We start from the raw sequence: 21,603 nt of genomic DNA, 5'->3' as shown, positions 1-21,603 counted from the left end.
TTAATTCAGTAAATAAACTGTCAAAATGTTCACAAGAATGAATATAGAAACTGATGATATTCAAACTAAATAATTTTAAAGATATTAAAGATTAAATATCTGCATTTCTTTTGTGGTTTGGTATAGTATTAGTAACAAAGTGATATAAGGATATATAATATATGTAATGGACAGTTTGACAATAGTATCCGAGTGAGGTACATATACATGGACCGTTTGAAAATATTGATGCAAGGATACATGATATATGTAATGGACAGTTTCAACATTATAACTGGATGAGGTACACGTACATGGACAGTTTGAAAATTGTAACAAAGTGAAACACACAAAGTAACACATGCACTGCTTACATAAATAACTAGTATTGGTACACAGTACTCATATGGTGACACACATAATATGCCCTATGTCAGTTTTACAAATAAATAAAATACTCTACCAAGCTAGCAAAGCATTGCATTCAAAGTTATTCTTTTCTTTAACATGGATAGTGCTCCATTGTGGAAAGCATGCCTATGACAGGCATATTTTACAATCACATGCTGATGCAAACAGTAAAAGAATGCTTGATATTAAATTTGTTATAAAGCTTGTTGAATCAGTTTTCAAGTACATGTATTAACATTTAGTACCATTACTACATTCTCAACACCGGTTTCAGTAAATACTGGCGGCCATACGAAACGTGTTGTGAAATGGTAATTTTTTCACTTCAGATGTGAACATTTAAAAAAAAAAAAAAAAAAAAAAAAAAAAAAAAAAAAATTAAACTGTTACCGGGTATACAGTAAGATTTGCAAGTCAATCATCTGTTGCTCTTTACTGTAAAAAAAGTGTGGCCCATGGTCTAATTCACTGATAGGTGAAAAAGGAATTAAAAAACAACAACCCATGAATCAGTACATCAAACAATAGTATGACTATCAACTAAAGTCAGGGTCACATAGTACTTGGATTGGAATATTAACCCGCCTAATAAAATAATGTCTGAAAATACAAACCCATGAATATTGCAATTTCAAGACTGTAAGGTTCAATGTGATTGGAAGGGACGGGACGTATCCCAGTGGTAAAACACTCGCTTGTTGAGCAGTCAGTGTGGGATCGATCTACATCGGTACGCTTATTGGGTTATTTCTCGTTTCAGCCAGTGCACCACGACTGGTATACCAAAGGCTGTGCTATCCTGTCTATAGGATGGCACATTTAAAAGATCCCTTGCTGCTAATGGAAAAAAAAAAATGTAGCGGTTTTCCTAAGACTATATATGTCAAAATTACCAAATGTTTAACATCCAATAGCCGATGATTAATAAATCAATGAGTTCTAGTCGTGTCATCAAACAAAACAAACTTTAACTTTGACTGGAAAAACCAAATATCAAAAATGACAACAATATAAATGTCACCTATCTGCACATATGTTTATAGTACAGTCAAATACAAATAGCGTTAATTGAAACACTGATGTCCATCTACGTGTCTGTCCCACATACAGTGTCAAAAAGATGGGTTTTTTCCGCAATGCCTCAAGATGCTGTGTTGATATTTATGTATAGCTTTATCCCATAGAGTTATTTTGAATTTCATAGTGATTTGTCCATTTTTAACCAAGTTTGGCCCTTGAATTTACAAAATGAGAAAATTTGTTGGGTCTAGTAGGTGACATGTATTACTTTAGTAGTACTCTCAGAATGCTTCGTATTAATATCTTGGTATATACTTTACATATAGCTACATAACCATATATCAGAGGGGGTTTTGGGTGGGGTTTTTTGCCACTGTTAATGGTTTAAAAATATTTGAAATATGGCTATTGGTAACAAGCGTTAGTCAAGACAAACAGTATATTTTAAATCACAGAATCCATGCTAAATCTGCCATTAGTGGGTTAACTGCACTGCTAGCCAAACGTTAATATCTCAAAGTTTATCAAAATATACAGTGACTGTTAGATAAATTCATATAATTTACAATTTGAGATTTTATTTCGACACCAAATTGTGTGTTACAAAAAGATACAGAATGCAATATTAATATGATAACGGTGTTTCTGCCAGAAAGAAATTTTTGGATATGGCACTATGAAATTGAATGCAACCAGTCAGCAGGGACTATGGGGGGCCTCCCCTAGAAAGAAAATGGGTTAGATTTAGGGTTAAGGTTAAGAAAATCATACAGTAATGATAAGAGTGATTAATTTTGTCAAAAGGTTAACTTAAAATAAAATCTGAAAAACAATTTGAGTATGGCGCCATACCCGTTTTACCCTCTGGCAGAAACCCTGGATAGGTTAAAATGCAGAACATCAAATATATATTCTTCTTTTGCAATAATCTGATGTAAAAGAAAGGTAAAAAAAGATTATCATGACATATATGTTACCAGACAAACTCTGCTCAAGCATTTTTGTCAAGGTGAAGGACATGATCACTGCCATTGTTAATGATCAGAATATAATCAATAATCATAAATAATAATCAGAAAAAGAAGAAGGGAAAAAAAATCTAAATATTTGATGGTAATCTAAGATATTGTAATAATTAAATTACATTAAAATATATTTCTACATTGTGCAACATGTTTCTCTCAAAATAAATGTAACATGTCTATCATTTGTGAGCACAGAACAATCTGAGAATATTGGTTTATACAGTAAAACCTGTACAATCTACAAAACCAAATTCAAGGGACAATTGTACACAAAGACTCTTTAGCCACATTAGCAGTAGAACTAATGAGATTATAACAAAAAACCTCATTCTACACTGAAGAGATTCGAACCACAGTCCCCCTGTGCAAGATTTCCATTTGTATCACCTGAGCTAACAAAATTCCAACCAGCTACTGCCAGTAGGACTAAACACAATAACAAGAACATGGAAAATATTTAAATATATTTCATGCATGGTTTTTTTACAATATGTAATATATTTCATGCACATTTTGTGATATTTTGCTGCACCAAGTCCTTACATGAAGAAACGACCATGCCTAGTTCCAGGGCTTCTAGATTATGGTAGCCCCACTCCCGTGGCTAGTGATATTCAATGTTGGGCTAGTAAATAACTACAATTGCCATGCCCGACGGCTATTGAAGAAAACAATGGACAAATGTTGCAGTTAAGTCTATTTTGTAAATATGAATATACTGACCCCACTCCAACCCCTAATGTTAGTGTTTTTAAGTTCTATCTCCTCTTTAGGTGACATATCTGATTAATACTATTATTTAGTAAAATTGTGTTAACTTAAAGTAAAGTAGGGCTAGTGAATTTTTAATCATGGCTAGTAACTTTTTTAAATTACTGATCCCATGGCTAGTGGTTTTTGAAAACATTCTAGAAGCCCTGCTAGTCCACTACAATATATTAAGTTAGCTACAGACAAATTCTGCTTCACAGTAGGTAATATAAAGACCTTCATTTCCGATACCACAAGAGTCAGTAGTAAGATATATATTCAGTTTTACAAAAGACTTCACAAATAAACTCAATACCTGCGTCATTAATGCCACAGGTGAGAACGACGTACAAAACTAAATAATATTAGATTTCTATTTCTTTATCATGAGATATTCAGTCAGAAAATTTATCATGTTTTCTTTCTTTCCTCAAATATTTTCCATGCCATTAACTATAACAATTGATTTCCGGTTCCAGTTGCCACAATTCACAGACACAATACAAATATACACACCGTATTTCATTACTATTCATATTGGTAGATAAATAACATTTCACATATTATATGCACTTGTAACTTACAATACAATTTGACAATAAGGCCATAAAAATCAAGGCTCCCCAACTTTGAATTGATCAGAATGTGTTGAGAATATAACAAAATGTTTTCTGAAGGAAAAAAAAAAAAAAAAAAAAAAAAAAAAAATCAATTTGATAGTAAGGCCATAAAATCAAGGCTCCCCAACTTTGTCTTAATCTTTGTGGGGTGGGGTGTTTGGGGGAGATAATAATAAATTTGATAATAAGGCCATAAAATCAAGGCTTCTCAACTCTGACTTGACCAGAATGTGTAGAGAATACAACAAAATGTTTTCTGAAGGAAAAAACCCCAACAAAACCCCCCAAAAAATCAATTTGATAGTAAGGCCATAAAATCAAGGCTCCCCAACTTTGTCTTAATCAGAATTTGTGAAAAATGTAATTATATGTTTTCTGAGTGAGGGAAGAACAAAAAATAAATGAGATGAGCAAAAAACAACAAAAACCTTTCAAAATTACCATTGGTAACAACTTCTTAATTTCGAGGCCTGCATTTCACCTGCTACTGTTATTAGGTCAGGCTAAGTCATTACCAACACACTGGAACTTCACTACATCACCTGCTATTGATATCAGGTTAGAAAATTAAGATTACTGCAAACACTGGAATGAAAAATTATGTATCAGGCGTATGCGGATAATCATATTGAAAACAAAGTACTATTAATGCTCCGATAAGGGACCACATCATCACAACCATGTCAAAATATCCTTTGATCTTTGCCTTGAGCAGATATGACTTTGATTTCACTAATGGTGTTAACATTCAGGGCCATGTTTTACAAAGCGATCTTAGTGCTAAGATCACCTTAAGTGCAGTACTATCTCATGTATTTAAGGAGATCTTAGCACTAAGATTGCTTTGTAAACAACAGGGCCCTGGTTTGTAAGTTCTGTGACAAGGGTGGATTCAAGGGAGTGAACCAGGGGCACATGTTCCCCTTTCCCTCCTAAAAATATAAAAAGTGCCCTTTTTTTAAAAACAATTTGTTAACAATTTTTCATTGAAGTTCCCTTTTCAGAGAGTTGATCCATGATCCCCTCCCCCCCCCCACCTAAAATATTGATTGGATCCACCCTTGTATAAAGTGATTGTTAGCCTGAGATATAATACAGTGCTGAACAGATCTGTGCACACACTTTTCAGTGACATAACAATAATTAAAAAAATAATGAAAAGTACAACAAAGATTTAAAACGTTTAAGAAAAAAACTTGACATTCCGATGTTTTATACATCAGCTGAGCAGATCTCATCTACACAAATATAACTTCATTAGAGGACACATTTTTAGTAAATGGAAAGTCACTAGAATATATACAAAAAAACCCACACACAAATACAGAATTCACCACATTGACTGTATAACTGGAAGTGACACCTCCCGTTCTGTGCATCTATATTACCACCAGCTAAGAACTCATCACCTATCATAAGACTTGTGACAATATTCGCCAATCATTACCTCTATAATTGGAAGTGACACTTCCTGTATTGTACATATATATTAGCAATGAATAACTCATGCTCTGTCGTAAGACATGTAACAATTATAATTTGCCAACCATAAACATGTTAACTGTTATGTTTAACTAGTCACAAATACAATAACAATATTTTTTTTTAACAAAGAAAATAATTGAACATGCACTGAGATGCAGATTCAATGATCTACAACTTACAGTTTGTGAGAAATGGAGCTCTAAATATGAAAACTTAATGTTGGAGTCTAGTGTAAAAGTTGATGCCATTGCCAGAAAAGTTAAAAACTACCATAAATCCTTGAATAGAAGGGGGTGGGGTGGGAGGCCACAAATTTTGTGGTCAAACCCCCCAATCAATGTACAGTTTCTTCAATGTATTTTCTGAGACATCATGACCCAACACCCCTAACATTTTCTATTGAAAGTGTATATTCCCTCTTCTCTATTTCTTGCACATGCGTCTGAAAATGCAAACACTATTCTTAGAACTAGTAACTAGACTCAGTTCAATTTAAGTGATCTAATAAAATAAATTTTTGTTTATAAAACATACACACATACTTAAATAATTGTTGTAAAGAAAGCAAAATGATTGTAAGGAAACATATACCGTATTTTCCGGCTTATTACACACACTGGTGTTTTAACCACACCCCTTGTTTTTAGACCTTTCCGACCTTTGTTCGTACATAAACCGCACCTTTAAATAAGCCACAATTAAAATAAACCCACAATCTTAATTAGTTAATTATTGTTTGTATTTAATAATAATAAAGAGATCCATTCTCCCTTAAATTCAAACAATAAATAATTGTTGATTGTGTTGCTTTCAGTTTCATTTCACCTAATGGGAAAGTTTCGTAAACAAAACACCGTTGACAAACACCGCTATGTTTACGAAAATATGAACAAGAACTTGATAATGCTAATTTCGTAATCTTGAATTAGATGCAAAGAAAAGAAAATACATGATAATATTTTATTTGTCCCAGTATGATTACAAAGTGTGAACCAAAAAAAAAGGGGGCACAAGTTAAAATTTCTAGCAGATCTACTCACTTGATCGCAAAACACGCGTTTCTCTGTAACCTAACTAGCGTGCCGTGTGAAAAAATTACATATTCAAACAAGGTCGGGTCAAGCTGGATATAGGCAGTGAACTGAAACTAAGCACAGTCCTATCGATCATTTACAGTTTTGACATTGTTTTATAACTTTTAAATGATGGCCTTTAAAATAAATATATATATATATATATATTTGCCGAGAATTATTTATGTATAATTACATGTAATATAATGAAATACATTACAACAACGTTGTGCTCTGTATAAATTAGTGGGCTAATTAGATTGGAAATGTCGATATTTAATACAAACATTACAGGTACTCTGATTATGTGATTTTAATTCGCAAGCTTCGTACTGAACTTAAATTTTTATATATTAATTAAAAACATTAAAAACAGTGCCGTTAAAGATATCAAGAAACTGTTTTGATGTCCTTGTTAAGGTCCGGCTTTTGCAATTGGCCATAAATGGCCATGACATTGTAATTGTATCATGTGACATTGTTTAGGCTGCCACTGGCTTTTTATCTGCAATATCGAACATGCAAGTTGGGTGTGTTTACTACAATGTATAACACTACTTTGTATAATATGAGGAAAGTTACTTCATTTTAGAACATCTGACAAATACATCTGATGCACTACTAACAATAAATGTTACAGAAATCAAACTAAGAAAGGTTAGCAGACGAGTCCATTTTTGAAACTGTAAGTATAACAATACACAAGTGATAGACTGACTATTGTCCGAACCAAATTGTTCTACATACCAGATGCTAACCATGTCATCTATATCGATTTCGCATAGGGAAAAAAGCATGTAATTTTGTATCAGCTGCCATTTTGACTTTTTATGGAATATTCTTCAAGAGGGGTGAAAGGATAGGACTTAATCTAACAACGTCATAACATGTTATGATATAAAAGCAAACGTGATGACGTCATATTTTTTTTTTTTTTTTGTTATTATTATTATTATTATTTTAATGATACCACTAGAGATCATCGATTTCATATTAATTGTGTCGCATACTTTGGAGGCTTTCACCCCTCTTGAAGAGTATTCCATAAACAAGCAACATGGCAGACGGCAGAAAACTGCATGTATTTTTCCCTATGCAATCTCAGCAAAGACAATATCGGCCACATCATTGCAGTCTCGTGTGTGGAATCTGTATATTTGTAGTGGTTTTTTTTGCAATTTGTGTCTGGACAAGCTTTGGAGGAAATCTAACGGCAATTAAAGGTAGGAGAGTAATTTTTTGTAGTTGTTAACAATTTGGTTCGGACAATAGACTATTAATAAAGCCATTCCATTGTAATACTTCAGTCCCAGTCATTTGGTATGCTATATTATTATTATGAGAATGAAAAAAAAAAGTTCTGGTTTATATGCAGAGTGGTTACTGTAAAATTCATAAATAAAGCGCACCGTTTTATAAACCGCACCTTGCAATTCACAGTAAAAAAGTAGCGGCTTATATGCCGAAAAATACGGTAGTAGTCTATGATCCCAAGCTATCCTTGATAAAAACACTCTTACTTACTAAATAAATACACTTTACTGTTACTAAATAAATATATTGTAAACAAAATATATTTGAGATCGTACATATTCTACGATCCTAAATGTTAGCATTTTTAAACACATACCTACTTAATATTAAATATATTACAAACAAACTAAAAGAAGTTTATGGTAATCATATAATATTCAGTAATGATAATAACATTTTGTATGTTAAACACATTCTTACTGAATAATGTATCTTCTTCAACACATTGGTCCACAAAGGATTTCATCTAGAACTGTAAGTAAATAAAATCCACGAATAACTTCTCAAACAATTGTCGTATAACTAGAAATAATATTCACCAATATTAAAGGATTTTTAGTTCCGTCCGGCCCTGGCAGTGCTCTATCATGATCATTTAACCAGAAATCACTCCGCATTCACACTGGCATGTAGTGTCCCAGTTATCACACAGGCGTGTCCCAAAATACCGACATTCAAGCAAACATCTTGACCAGTTTCATCATAAAAATTAAACATCATCAATCCATACATTAAATTCATTTGGTATATAAACAAAAAATCCAAACCTCAGAAGCCCCCCCCCCCCCCCCCCCCCCAAGTACTCATTATCATATAAAATAACATTCAAACAGCTCTGTTATTTATCTAAGAACCATCACAACTGTTTGAGAATGTTCCCTTTATACGAGAATGTTCATTAATAGCCACCTACTTTCAAAGACAAAGAACAGCTTGTTTATAAATCGCCCTGGCATACAGATTTTTATAAAAAAATCATCAAGTAACTGAATTTTATTTTTTAAATCCTCACAACATTCTGTGAATATCCTTCAGAAATTTCCCAGTTTCACCCAGACATACAGCAAGCTGTGAATTTTTTTTCTCCTCTAGAACTCTTCATACAACATCCTTCACGGACGTCCATTGTTATATATGTATCCTGCCATTCAGTGTTTCCCCAAGTAAAATACTTCAATTAAAAATCACTGTCTGGCTTTTGTGTCTAGGAACGCCCACTCAAAAATCTTTCCATTAAAAATCACTATCACTGTTATCCAGGAATGCCCACTTAACGATCCTTCCATTAACAATCACTGTCGCTATTATCCAGGAACACCCACTCAAAAATCCTTCCTTTAAAAATCACTGTCGCTATCATCCAGGAACGCCCACTCAAAAATCCTTCCTTTAAAAATCAGTCACTTTCGTCCTGGAATGCCACTCAAAAATCCTTCCATTAAAATTCACTATCACTGTCGTCCAGGAATGTCCACTCAAAAATCCTTTCACCAGAAATCACTGTCACTGTCGTCCAGGAGCACCCACTCAAAAATCCTTCCATTAGAAATCACTGTCACTGTCACTATCATCCAGGAACGCCCACTCAATCTCCTTGAGCATGCCCTGTCTGACAGCGTGCTCGATGATGGCGAGATGACAGAAGACGTACTGGTCAGGCATCTGGATGCTGAAAGCGCGCTGGCTGCGGATCCGGCGCACGGTTTCCTGAATGTCAACTGTACCAATGTCCTCAAGGCGTCGCAGTGATATATCGATAGTTATGAACGTACCTGAAAGATTCAAATACATACATACCTATTCAATCTTACTATATTGATAAAGACATTTTCAAACTGTGTGATAAATTTATCTGGACCTGAACTTTTAAAAGGGGAATTCCCTCTTTACTTTTTCTGACTTTAGCGCCTTTTATTTACTGACGTCATATATGATTTACAAATTATGTCACATCGTATTTGAAACATTACACAAGGCTGTCGCAGAGTACGATTCTTAATGTTAAGCAAATCCATGAAAGGAGTTTTAATCATAGATTTAACAAAAAGTGTCATTATGACGTTAAATTAAAAACTGTTTTTGTAAAACATAAAAGAAGGTATGTAATAAATACAGAACTTCAAATACGTTGTTTTCGCTTCATATTTATTGCACTTGTTTATTTTGCGAAAGAACATAACACTCGACCGCTAAGCGGTCTCGTGGAATATATTCTTGAGCAAAATAAACTTGTGTATAAACTTGTGTAATAAATAGGAAGCGAAAAAAAAATTTGGTGGAAGTTCTGTATATTTATCATGTGACTTAGCCCTTATATCCATGTCATAAACCCATTTGATATTTTGGTGTTTTAACCCTGATGATGTTTTTATTGCTATCAATTTATTAATTTGTTCTGATATGTTTTGATAAGATTTAGTTAAGATGAGTGACTTCTAACTACATTTGTGCCAATCACGATGACATCAAATAACTGATGAAGGTGATTGTAGAACTGTCATTTACTCAATACTGAATTAAAATTTATGGTATTTTAGAAGTGTTATAGCATAAATATAATTCACCATTTCAGTTTTTTTTAATAATATGTAAAATATCAACCTCATCTAGTTAATCAGTAGATATTTCCCATATTAAAAATCCTCCATTTATTGCATGGCTTTACAGGTATCAACTTAGTTACAATTAATTAGTTGTTTAATAATACTTCAGCACCCTTTAAACTACGGCTCTTTGGCCACTCTCGATAAGCCTCACCTGTTCGACCAATGCCTGCACTGCAGTGAACTATCATTGGAGGACCCAGGGGGTGACCCTCCCATGAAGATCCCATCTTCCGTGTGGCGTCTTCTTGGCACTGCCGCACACGGAACAAGTAGTCAAGGAAACCAGTTGCAGGAGGTACGCCATAGTCTGGCCAACTTGTAAACTGTAGGTGGGTTACCTCCCTTGATTCTCCAGTCTACAATCATATATAAATGTCTATTACTATCAATCCCCAAAAGGTTTTCAATAACAAGTATAAAACAAAATATGCATAACACATACCACATGATATATTATTATATTATAATGGTAGTTAATTTAAATACAAAATCAGATTTGTAAATACCAGATAAAGTCATATTAACACTGTGAAAAAGGGGGGCAAGTAAGTAAATCATTAAGTAAATTATTTGCTGAACTTTCCTCCCTTAAATATTGTATCCTGGATTTACAAAAGCTATTTGTCCCTTAGACTCTTCTTATTTCTCTAAACAGCCATGTATATTTAATAATTTATGATAAGAATTAGGTGTTTATCTGCAATCATGTAAGTACATTTTGCCCACATTTAACTTATACTATTCTAAAATAACAAGACCTTTTGTAAATTTGTTCCCGAGTGTCTGGAAGGGTAGTTTGTAATATGAATTTTATCTGTACTATACTTGACAAAAACAAATTTTTAAAAAAATCTATAAAAAGGTCAAGTGTACACCACTAGAGCACATTTATTTATTAATCACTGGCTACTGAATGTCAAACATGTAGTCATTCTAACATATAGCCTTAGAAGAAACCTGTTTAATTTTTCCATCAGCAGCAAGGGATCTTTTATACACTTTCTCACAGCACACACAAAAAAAATCCTTTAGTTTACCAGTCGTGGGGAACTGGCTGCAATAGGAAACTACCTCATCAGAGAATGGTTCCACCGAGGGGGTTTGTTCCTATGACCAAACCACCTCAGGGTGGTGGTCTAGTGACTGAACTAGATCTGCACCTCCTAAATCTCTCTAACACCTACCTTTGTGTTGTGTAACAAGAGCTTGGTGTCAGTGAACTCTTTCTGACAGTTAATGCCGTTGTTGTAAACAATGAATTCCTCGAACTGTTCGTCTGTGTGCTCCTCGTTAGGCCAGTACTGACCACACTTCATCCGCTGTCTCTCGATAGTTCTAAAAAACAAAAAAACAACAGTGTTGAGCAATGCAGCAGAGGTACCACAAAATAAAAGGACACATAGCAATGTGATTTGCTAAATATCTGTGAGGTGGTTTATCTAACTAAAAGTTTGTTTTGTTTAACAATACCACTAGAGCACATTGATTTATTAATCATCGACTATTGGATGTCAAATATTTGGAAATTTCGACATAAAGTCTTAGAAAGAAAACCTGATGCATTTTTTCATTGGTAGCAAGCAATCTTTTATAAACACCATCCCATGGGCAAGATAGCACATACAACAGCCTTTGATATATAAAGTCATGGTGAACTGGATGGGAAGAGAAATAGCCCAATGAGCCCACCGACAGGGATCAAGTCTAGACAAACAGTGCATCAGGCGAATAATATACCACTGGACTACGTTCCGCCCCTGTGGTTTATGTAGAGTGAAGTGTAGAAGTAGTAGGATGAAAAAACAAGCAAAGTATTCTAGGAGTTGCAGAGTAAATACTATGGCACTCACATGTTCCTCACAGATAATTATTGCTGACTTGGATTTAAACCCACTATAGGTTACCAATCAACATTACTGGTGTGTGCTGTAGCTATTACTTTCCACACACTGGGCCCTGTGCTTATAAAATTTATTTAGGAGTCTTGACTCTACTCTAACGCCATGGTAATGCCATTCACATTGTATGCCTGTGACATCATTAAAGATTTGACTCAGACTCTCAAAGTTTTATAAGCATGGGTCCAGGTAGTTATGACAGTGTGGTGACATTTACACCTCTGGGACTAAGAAACCGTTAATATGAATGATGACTGGTTGAAATTGGGTGTACTCTTTTTGTGGCTATAACACCAATGGGTGTTTTGTTAGCTCGCCCCCGCCCTCAAACCTGCATGGCAATGAAATTGTAAATAGTATACATTAGGATACTTTTACGACAATTACTTGAAAAGAAGTGCAAAAAATTGAATGGTTAAAGCTGCACACCCTAGTTCCATCCAGCGAAAATAAATTATAATTTGGTTAATCTACAAACCTGTAACACATTTAGATCACGTTTTTATCAAATGGAGTGAAAAAGCAGGTTTTATATCGATAAATACCATGGGAATCCCCATGTCCCAACTGCTTGAAATAATTTTGAAAGTTAGTATTCTGATGTCACCGGTAGATGTCGCTTGAAGCACAACAATGCCTACGTCACGACAAATTTCACAGACTTGGGGTGCGTTCCTTTCACCTCTCCTGGACATGTTCCAACTGTTCTGTCCTGGTTGTATCCCCTCTCCAGATATCGTAAGACTTAGCAAAATTATTGGTTTTAAGGGTTTGTAACGTTTTGTATTGAGGCACTTACTTGTTTGAACTTTATTGTTACTGAAAATGTTCACAAACTGTGAAGAAATATCTCACAAATGAACAACAAGCAAACGACAACAAATCGGATGTTGATTGCGCGAACCGTGCACGAGAAAACAAACCGAACCAAAATGATAACGGTCACGTGGTATACCAACGTCTGTGACGTTTACACAGGAAGATTCCCTCTAAAAATAGATTGGACCTCGCTTGCGTAACGGTTTTTTCTCAAGTGCGAGCGGCATTTTAAGAAATACAAAAAATGCATTTCGTGATTTACAAACATCAGGATTACCAGGATTACCAAAAAGCACTTCAGGTGAATGGAAATGTGTATTCTAAATAATAAAATGTAAGTAAAGTGCAATTTTATTTGTGAAAAAAATGGGTTTAATAGCGAAAAACAATGCCGTAATGGTTAACAACTAGCCGTAACTAGGGCGTGTCCCTTTAAACGAGTATTGGTACAAATATCTGAATGCATTCATGAACAAATAAGAAATCAACTGAATTTTTAGCAACATCCCATCACAGGTATCAACATGAACTGTTAAAGTATGACACTTAGAAAATACCTTGTTGTCATAACAATCACGTGACATTGACTGTTCCAAACCATTGACCAGAAATCTACAAATGTTTTCGGCAAAGGACCTGTAAGATAAATGACAAAATAACTGAAAACAGGAAACAAAGCCATGTTAGTCAAATGACACAGCAACTCACTGTTCAATCAGTGACTCCAAATATAATTTTAAGAAGTCATAATCTTTTATTCATGTTTGTCTGACGTTTTCCATATTGCTGCTGTATAAAAATAAAGTAAAGTTTGTTTATTTAATGATGCCACTAGAGCACATTGATTTTTTATCTTATCATTGGCTATTGGACGTCAAACATATGGTCATTCTGACACTGTTTTTAGAGAAAACCTGCTGCTGCCACATAGGCTACTCTTTTACGACAGGCAGCAAGGCATCTTTTATTTGTGCTTCCCACAGACAGGATAGCACAAACCATGGCCTTTGTTGAACCAGTTATGGATCACTGGTCGGTGCAAGTGGTTTACACCTACCCATTGAGCCTTGCGGAGCACTCACTCAGGGTTTGGAGTCGGTATCTGGCTTAAAAATCCCATGCCTCGACTGGGATCCGAACCCAGGCTGCTGTAAAAGGTCACACTATAGGTCTAATAAGTTGTCTAACTTCCAGACTTTTCTTCTCAATTTCTAGCTTTTACTTCCAAATTAAAATATGAGAAGCAAATATTGCTTTCCATTCCACAAACTGAAGTTCGAGCTTTATTTATCAGCTTTAATGTTTCACAACCATAAGCATTTTTTTAAAGAGATTAAGTGAGTGGAGTCAATTTAAATATTTTGACTTCGAATTTAAGTTTATCTATTTGTTAAATGTAGCTATGCATAAATGAATGTACTAAACAAAACAAAAGCTTCAGCACACTGCTACATGTTATGTCATTAAACTGCTAAAGCAACAAACCTTGTGTAGAGATGTAAGCGTTCTTCTGACAGTAACCGTCCACGTAGTTTGCGTTGATGTAATCGGAGGACGGGTCCCCGTCAACCAGTGGCAGTTTGACCCGGCTGTTGTCGAAACACAACACATCCGTATACCGATTCTTTGGAAGATTTTGTCGTGCTCTGGAAATAAATAGTTGGTTTTGGATAGAGAATATGAAAAATCTTTGACAACCAGCAGAAACATAGAATTTTGGATAAATTCAGAAAACTTTCATCTCTGTGACGTTTCCATCAAACAACAAAGACAGGAACAGTTTTCAGACATTAAAAAGTTTTATATTTAGGAAAACCCAAAGCACTTGCATCTAGCAAAACTCATTAATAACATAGAGACAATTAATTAATGTTTACATCCTCTACCGCAAAAAGAAAAAAACAACAAAACAACCCAACAACCTCATCCCTCCTTAAAACAAACTTACTTTGACACATGAAAGGTTCCACATGGAGCTTCCATTTTAATGGAAGCATACTCCGAATACATCCCTTTACGCTTGAGGGATTTCACATGATCCACTAACGTCTGCAGATCCATGCCCGACTGATCGGGCATGTGAATGGAATCATCGAGAATATTCGACCCCGAGGAGTGGGGCCGCTTCTTGCGGGGCAGGTCGCCATCAGGGAAAGACAACTCCCCATTGACGTTCTCCGAACTCTCCGATGTGCGTTTTCGCGACTCCAGATTCCGGCCCGTGTCAGACATCCGCCTCTTCTTCTCGGGCTCGAAGATCATGTGACTGTCTTTCTCTATAGCGACTTCCTTCTCTCCGTCCCCCTCTTCGTCCTCCCGCTCTTTCTCTCGATCCTCACTGTTCTGTTTCTCGTTTACGGTCTCCTTGGATGTCTCCGAGTCCATGTCGCTGAAGTGAATGTCGGCGTCACTCGACACGCTGCGCGTCGTCACAGAATCGCAGTCATCCACTGAACTGTGTGATCGTTTCCGAGAGATAAAGTATGAGTCCATGTCTGTGGTCTGATTGGTAGCCACCTTGTGGCATAACTGAATCCAGCCTTTGTGATTGGCTTCCACAATCCCGCCAAGATTCCTCGGCAGAGTGTCTGGAGGTAAGTACTGTGCCAGCTGAGCTAGGTTAACAGTGAACACCTGGGGAAAAACCCAACATGTGAGAATGTTAAATACTTTTATTAAAGGTTAATTTTATAATAAAATTCAAACCAGACAAAAAACATTTGCCAAGTTGTAGTCAAATATTAGGTCATGACATTATGTATGTTGTCATTTTCAATAAAGACTATTTCAATTTAAAAATGTTTTTATTAAAAATCCTGCATTAAAACTGCTTTTTGGTAAAAAGGATATATAACCATGAGTTATCTCCCTTGAATAGTTATGCAATTACCCCATCTGTAGATGTGTTGTGTGCATACTGAAAATCATGTAGAATGACATATTGTATCAATAAAAATGTTATCCTTGTTTTACAATAAAGTTTACAACGTTTAGCATAGCCATTTGTAAGATGCGTTATGGTGTTTATGTAAAAGCAATAGTATGAATAACACTTTTACTCTTTATTAGGAATACAAAGTATAGAGTAAAGCAGATATATTTAAACTGTATAGCTCAAAGTTAAAAATGTATATTCAGGGTGATAGCTAGCAGGAAAGCAAGGGGAGCAGTTCCCCCCTCAAAAAAAAAAAAAAAAAAAAAAAAAATGAGGGGCAATTGATATTGATGTTTTAAGTATGTAACCTTCCTGAAATGGCTGCATAATGGTTTTTCAGAGGCTCTAGATTTAAACATTTTCTGCTAGCTGTGGCCCTGAATATACATTTTTAACTTTGAGCTATACAGTTTAAATATATCTCCTTTACCCCAGACCCTTGCGCCATCCATGTTCGTTCGTTCCAAGAATTCATCTTCCCACCCCCACCCCTCAAAAAAATCCTAGCTATCTAGCTACGGCCCTGTTATTAGTTATTATACAGTTAACCTTTAAATGATTTGTGAAGTAGCAATGAAAATGTATGTATGATTAATGAAGTAGCTTGAATCAGCAAACAAGGAAGCGTTAATCATTTCACAAGTATATTCACGTGGTTAATGTCATGTAACAATATTTTATCAAAGATTGTCATTAATAAAGAGGAAAACATAAATTTGTCTGCCTATTTAACAAGTGTTCACCAGGTATTGAATTATACAATAGAAATAGCAATAAAAATGGCATATAAAATGTATATATGATTAATACGTAGCTTGGTGCAGCCAAACAGCAAAGCAGTAATCATTTCACAAGTATATTCATATAACTAATGTCATGTAACAATATTTTTCTAGAGATTGCTGCCTGTTTAACAAAAATTCACTGGGTATTGAATTACAAAGAAGAAATGCTTCCCAAAAAAATAATGATAATAATTAGTTTAATTTGGTTCACGTACTCGGTCCCTAAGTTTTTCTCTTACAAACAGACGAAGAATCTTAAACGGAGCTTTGAACCAGAGTGGAGCAGTCACAATAAGAACTTTTTTCAATCTTGCTGGAAATCCTCCCTGAGAAACAAACAAAACGAACAAACATATGAGCAATGATCATCATTTAAAATAGTTTTGAGGAGAGAGGTGAGTACAAAGTAATTTAGTGGGTCATGTTTTCTGCTGATTTTGAATAGATCTACTGGTACATAACTGACTGAAATAATGCTTACTGCCAGTGAACATTTAACTAGAACAATTTTTAGTGCTAGTGTGGGTGCAAGAGTAGTACAGTAAAACCTCTCGAAACTGGACATTCATGAAACCGAGTAAAGAGTTCAGTTTTAAAAGTGGTTTGATTTACAGAGGTTATGTTCTGTACTGATATTTAAAAGGAACAGTGAAAAATGTCCAGTATTGAGGAATTATGGTTTACAGGGGATCTGGTTTTGAAGGAAGGAAGGAAATGGATTATTTAATGATGCATTCAACACATTTTATTTACGATTATATGGCGTCGGACACATGGTTAAAAACCATACAGATATTAAGGGAGAAAACACGCTGTCGTCACTTCATGGGCTACACTTTTTCAATTAGCAGCAAGGGATCTTTTATATGCACCATCCCATAGACAGAATAGCACATACCACTGCCTTTGATGTACCAGTCGTGGTGTACTGGCTGGAATGTAAAATAGCCCAATGGGCCCACCAACAGGAATCGATCCCAAACCGACCACGCATCAAGCGAGCGCCTTACCACTATGTTACGTCTCGCCCCTCTGGTTTTGAGGAATGTTTCTTTATTCTTATTGTTTGTGTGTAACTAAAAAATATGTTTTACTTCTAACTGAAATAAAACTTAGAAATTAAGCCTTTAAGAATGTAGATTTTAAATATTATTGTAATTCAACAATTAGAACTACATGTATTAAAAAACAACAACACACACCTGCCCCCCCCCCCCCCCCCCCGAAAAAAAAAAAGAAGGTTGAGACACTGTTTCCAAGTAAAGTACATATTCAAGTTAAGCTACTACTCACAGATAAAATTATAGTATAAAATTGAACAAAAACAAATATGACCTACATGATACCCGTGACCTATTTAATATCTTGTAATCAAAATAAACATAACTAAAATTTGACCTATATACCTTTAACAAGTTTAGTATCTTGGAGCTTAACATTTAACGACTCTTAATCAAAATTAGTATACTTAGAATTAGACTTACTTAACATTAACTGAGTATCTTGGCCTACTTACCTTTAATAAGTTTAGTATCTTGATGCTGAGCTCATAGTCGAAATTAGCATACTTGGAATCTGTCATATCATATATAAACACCAACCCATGACGCTGAGTTTCAAAACTGAAAGGAAAATCAGTACTCAGCTACATTTAATTACAAATTTAAAATTCGACCAACCTGAAAAGGGGTTAAGAATATTAAAACGAAAGAAAGAAAACAAAGACACACTGCTAGAAGAAGAAGATTGTTTTGTTTAACAACACCACACTGTGCACATTAATTACTAACCATTAGCTATTGGGCGTCAAACATTTGATAATTTTGACATTTTAGTCTTAGAGAGGAAACCTGCTAGATTTTTCCATTAGTAGCAAGAGATCTTTTATATGCACCATACCACAGACTGGATAGCACATACCACAGCCTTTGATATACCAGTTGTGATGCACTGGCTGGAAAGAGAAACAGCCCAATGGGTCCACCAACGGGGATTGATCCGAAACAGACAGCACATCAAGAGAGCACTTTACCACTGGGCTACATGCCGACCTGGTAGAAGTAGTATTCATCAGGCATGTACTGTACCACTGGGCAACCCAGGTGGGTAACAAATGGTGATACACACACCTCTGTAGAGCAGCATCGAGCTGATAGATGAGACTCTTGAGAACAATCTGGTGAGTCGTCTGTGGAGGGTGATGAGCACGAGCTGTGAACAGAGCGATGGCCGCTCCGCTGTTGTCACGACCAGACTGAAAAACAACCAATCATAATCATTTATACAAAACAAATAACCAATCAAAAACAATTATTCAACAAAAATAGTAATAAAAAAGAATCAATCACATAATTTAATAATAAAAAAAAAAACATCCAACCAATCAGAGACATTACAATAATATATATAAAAAAAATAATCCTATATGTTAATAATTTAAAAACAAACAAAAAAAGCATTAACAAAAGGAGAAAAACAATTTCTAACAGCACAAAACTTTTACATCTGATAGTGATTTGTGAATAGACAGAGAGAATTCAGTGTCTTGGGATTATGACATAAATTGAATTACAACCATTTAGCTATCAATTTCCTTTACAAAGGGAATAAATAAACATTGAATTGTAGTTTAAACACGACTTTATTGCTGGTTCATACATAAAAATCTAGCAGAATGCAAATGTTTAAAGAAATAATGGAAATTTAAGAAGCTGTCAACTGTGATATTTCCGAAACGTTAAAAGAGCTGACTTAAGCTAAAGTTTATTAACAATTCTGCCTGCACATCAGTGACAGGACATGATTCACTCACAAGGACTGTAAACTTCTCAGTAGCTATTTCTCGCTGCAGCAATTTATCTGACGGATCAATGTAACACAAATCTTCTTTATTACGGACACTCTGAAATAAGATTTTTTTTTTTTTATACAATCTGCATCAGGATTAATCCACTCACAAGGTTTACAGGATTAATACATGACTTTAATTTGACCTTTGGAATGAATGAATGAATGAATGAATGAATGAATGAATGAATGACATGGTTAAGGACCACACAGATTTTGAGAGGAAACCTGCTGTCGCCACTACATGGGTTACTCTTTCTGATTAGCAGCAAGGGATCTTTTATTTGCTCTTCCCACAGGCAGGATAGCACAAACCATGGCCTTTGTTGAACCAGTTATGGAGGAGCACTGGTCGGTGCAAGTGGTTTACACCTACCCATTGAGCCTTGCGGAGCACTCACTCAGGGTTTGGAGTCTGTATCTGGATTAAAAATCCCATGCCTCGACTGGGATCTGAACCCATTACCTACCAGCCTGTAGACCGATGACCTAACCACGACGTCACCGAGGCCGGTAAATTTGACCGTTGGAGACAAATTTATGCCATCAGATATCCAAGTAATAAATTGGAACCTGAAGAAACTTATTGCAAACCAGCCTGTACTTTGATGTTCAACACGGCAAGGTCAGAGATGTACATTTACCCAGTGATGTAACGACAGTCATAAGCACACAAGATTGGGGGGGGGGGGGGGGGGGGGGGTCAACTGCTCCCCAACCCCCAATGCTGGAGCACATCTTCACATTGAGGCAAGAACTATGGAGACGTTCAGGAATAATGAGCTGTCTTAAACAAATTTTATTGTGTATCTGCAAAATTGTACACACAATATTAGTTGTAATCCATGATTTGTTTGGAACCTGGTTGTTATCCAGATTTGGGTATTTTCACTTAATTCAGACAAAACATCTGGATAAAAATAAGCCTGCAACCCCCCTCCCCCCCCCCCCCCATCCCCACCCCTTCCCCAAAATAGGAGCCTGTATGCCTATACTGACAATAACATCACCAAGTGTACCCACCTCATGTGAGTAAAACAGTTCTACGGCTCTGCGCACATCAAACTTCCTGGCCATAACAAACTTGACGCCAGTGGTCCATGGCACTGGTCCAAGTTCGCGACGAAGCCGAACCCTGTTCACTTCTTCTAAGAATTTCTGTACGGCCTGAAATGACGACAACAAATGCATCTGATAAATGATGCAAGAGTTAACCAATCAATCTAATTATACTTCTCACTAAAGGATATATAAACAGTCAAACCTGTGAAATGCAGTCACAAATGGAGTATCAAAAACTGGCCTTTTAACACAGTTGGCTTGTTAATACAGGTTACTTTATACCATATTGGATGATTTGGGAGAATAACAATACGGCACCTTAACATACACGTATGTGCATGGCATGTCTGCTTAATACAGAGGCTAATAAAGCAAGTTTAATTATACATAGATCCTGTTACAGATACAACTACGCCTTTGGCAAATTAAGAGGGCAAGGCCATTTAGCCTAGACCAATGGATATTATTTCATAGCATTACGGCCAGAAAGCAAGGCAAAATTCTATAAACTAGTGTCTTAATGTAATACAAAAGAACACATTCAAAATAAAGAAGTGTGAAGGGTTTCATGTTTTCGTAACAAAACATCTTTCAGCAGTCGTGTTCAAGTATGATGACCAGTTAGTACCATGCAAAATAAAGCATGGCCAGTTTGGTCGTGAGAGTTAGTTTAAGTTTTAAGGCATTGAGGCATATAGGACTAGGGAATTACTACAATTTGCTGCATGGTTGCTGTTAAATTCGAACCCTGTAATATTATATCATATCATTTGCTATTATACAAACACAACTACAGATTTTTTTTAATAACTCAAATCTCAATTCACCTTATTACAAGTATCATTCATTAATGCAAAATATAAACACAACTACAATTTTTGTTTTAATGGACTCAAGTCTCAATTCACCATATTATAAATATCATTCATTAAGGCAAAATACAAACACAACTACAGTTTTTTAATGGACTCAGT

The 21,603-nt window shown here is 35.4% G+C and overlaps 1 protein-coding gene across 1 annotated transcript; it reads right to left on the bottom strand.

Moving 5' to 3' along the window:
• Positions 1-8,033: 8,033 nt before the first annotated feature.
• Positions 8,034-20,728, bottom strand: LOC121378018 (tyrosine-protein phosphatase non-receptor type 9-like). Its single transcript, XM_041506119.1, has 11 exons — positions 20,591-20,728; positions 19,533-19,622; positions 18,850-18,974; positions 18,237-18,342; positions 16,936-17,046; positions 14,949-15,634; positions 14,486-14,646; positions 13,558-13,636; positions 11,468-11,618; positions 10,435-10,639; positions 8,034-9,449 (listed from the first exon to the last, which is right to left on the bottom strand). The coding sequence occupies exons 1-11, from the start codon at positions 20,642-20,644 to the stop codon at positions 9,220-9,222; spliced, it is 1,998 nt and encodes a 665-aa protein (XP_041362053.1). The 5' UTR covers positions 20,645-20,728; the 3' UTR covers positions 8,034-9,219.
• Positions 20,729-21,603: the final 875 nt, after the last annotated feature.

The sequence above is a fragment of the Gigantopelta aegis genome, chromosome 2, assembly GCF_016097555.1.
Source record: "Gigantopelta aegis isolate Gae_Host chromosome 2, Gae_host_genome, whole genome shotgun sequence".
Classification (NCBI taxonomy): Eukaryota; Metazoa; Mollusca; class Gastropoda; order Neomphalida; family Peltospiridae; genus Gigantopelta; species Gigantopelta aegis.
Note: the sequence above shows the minus strand (reverse complement) of the source record. Positions and strands in the feature narration are given on the sequence as shown.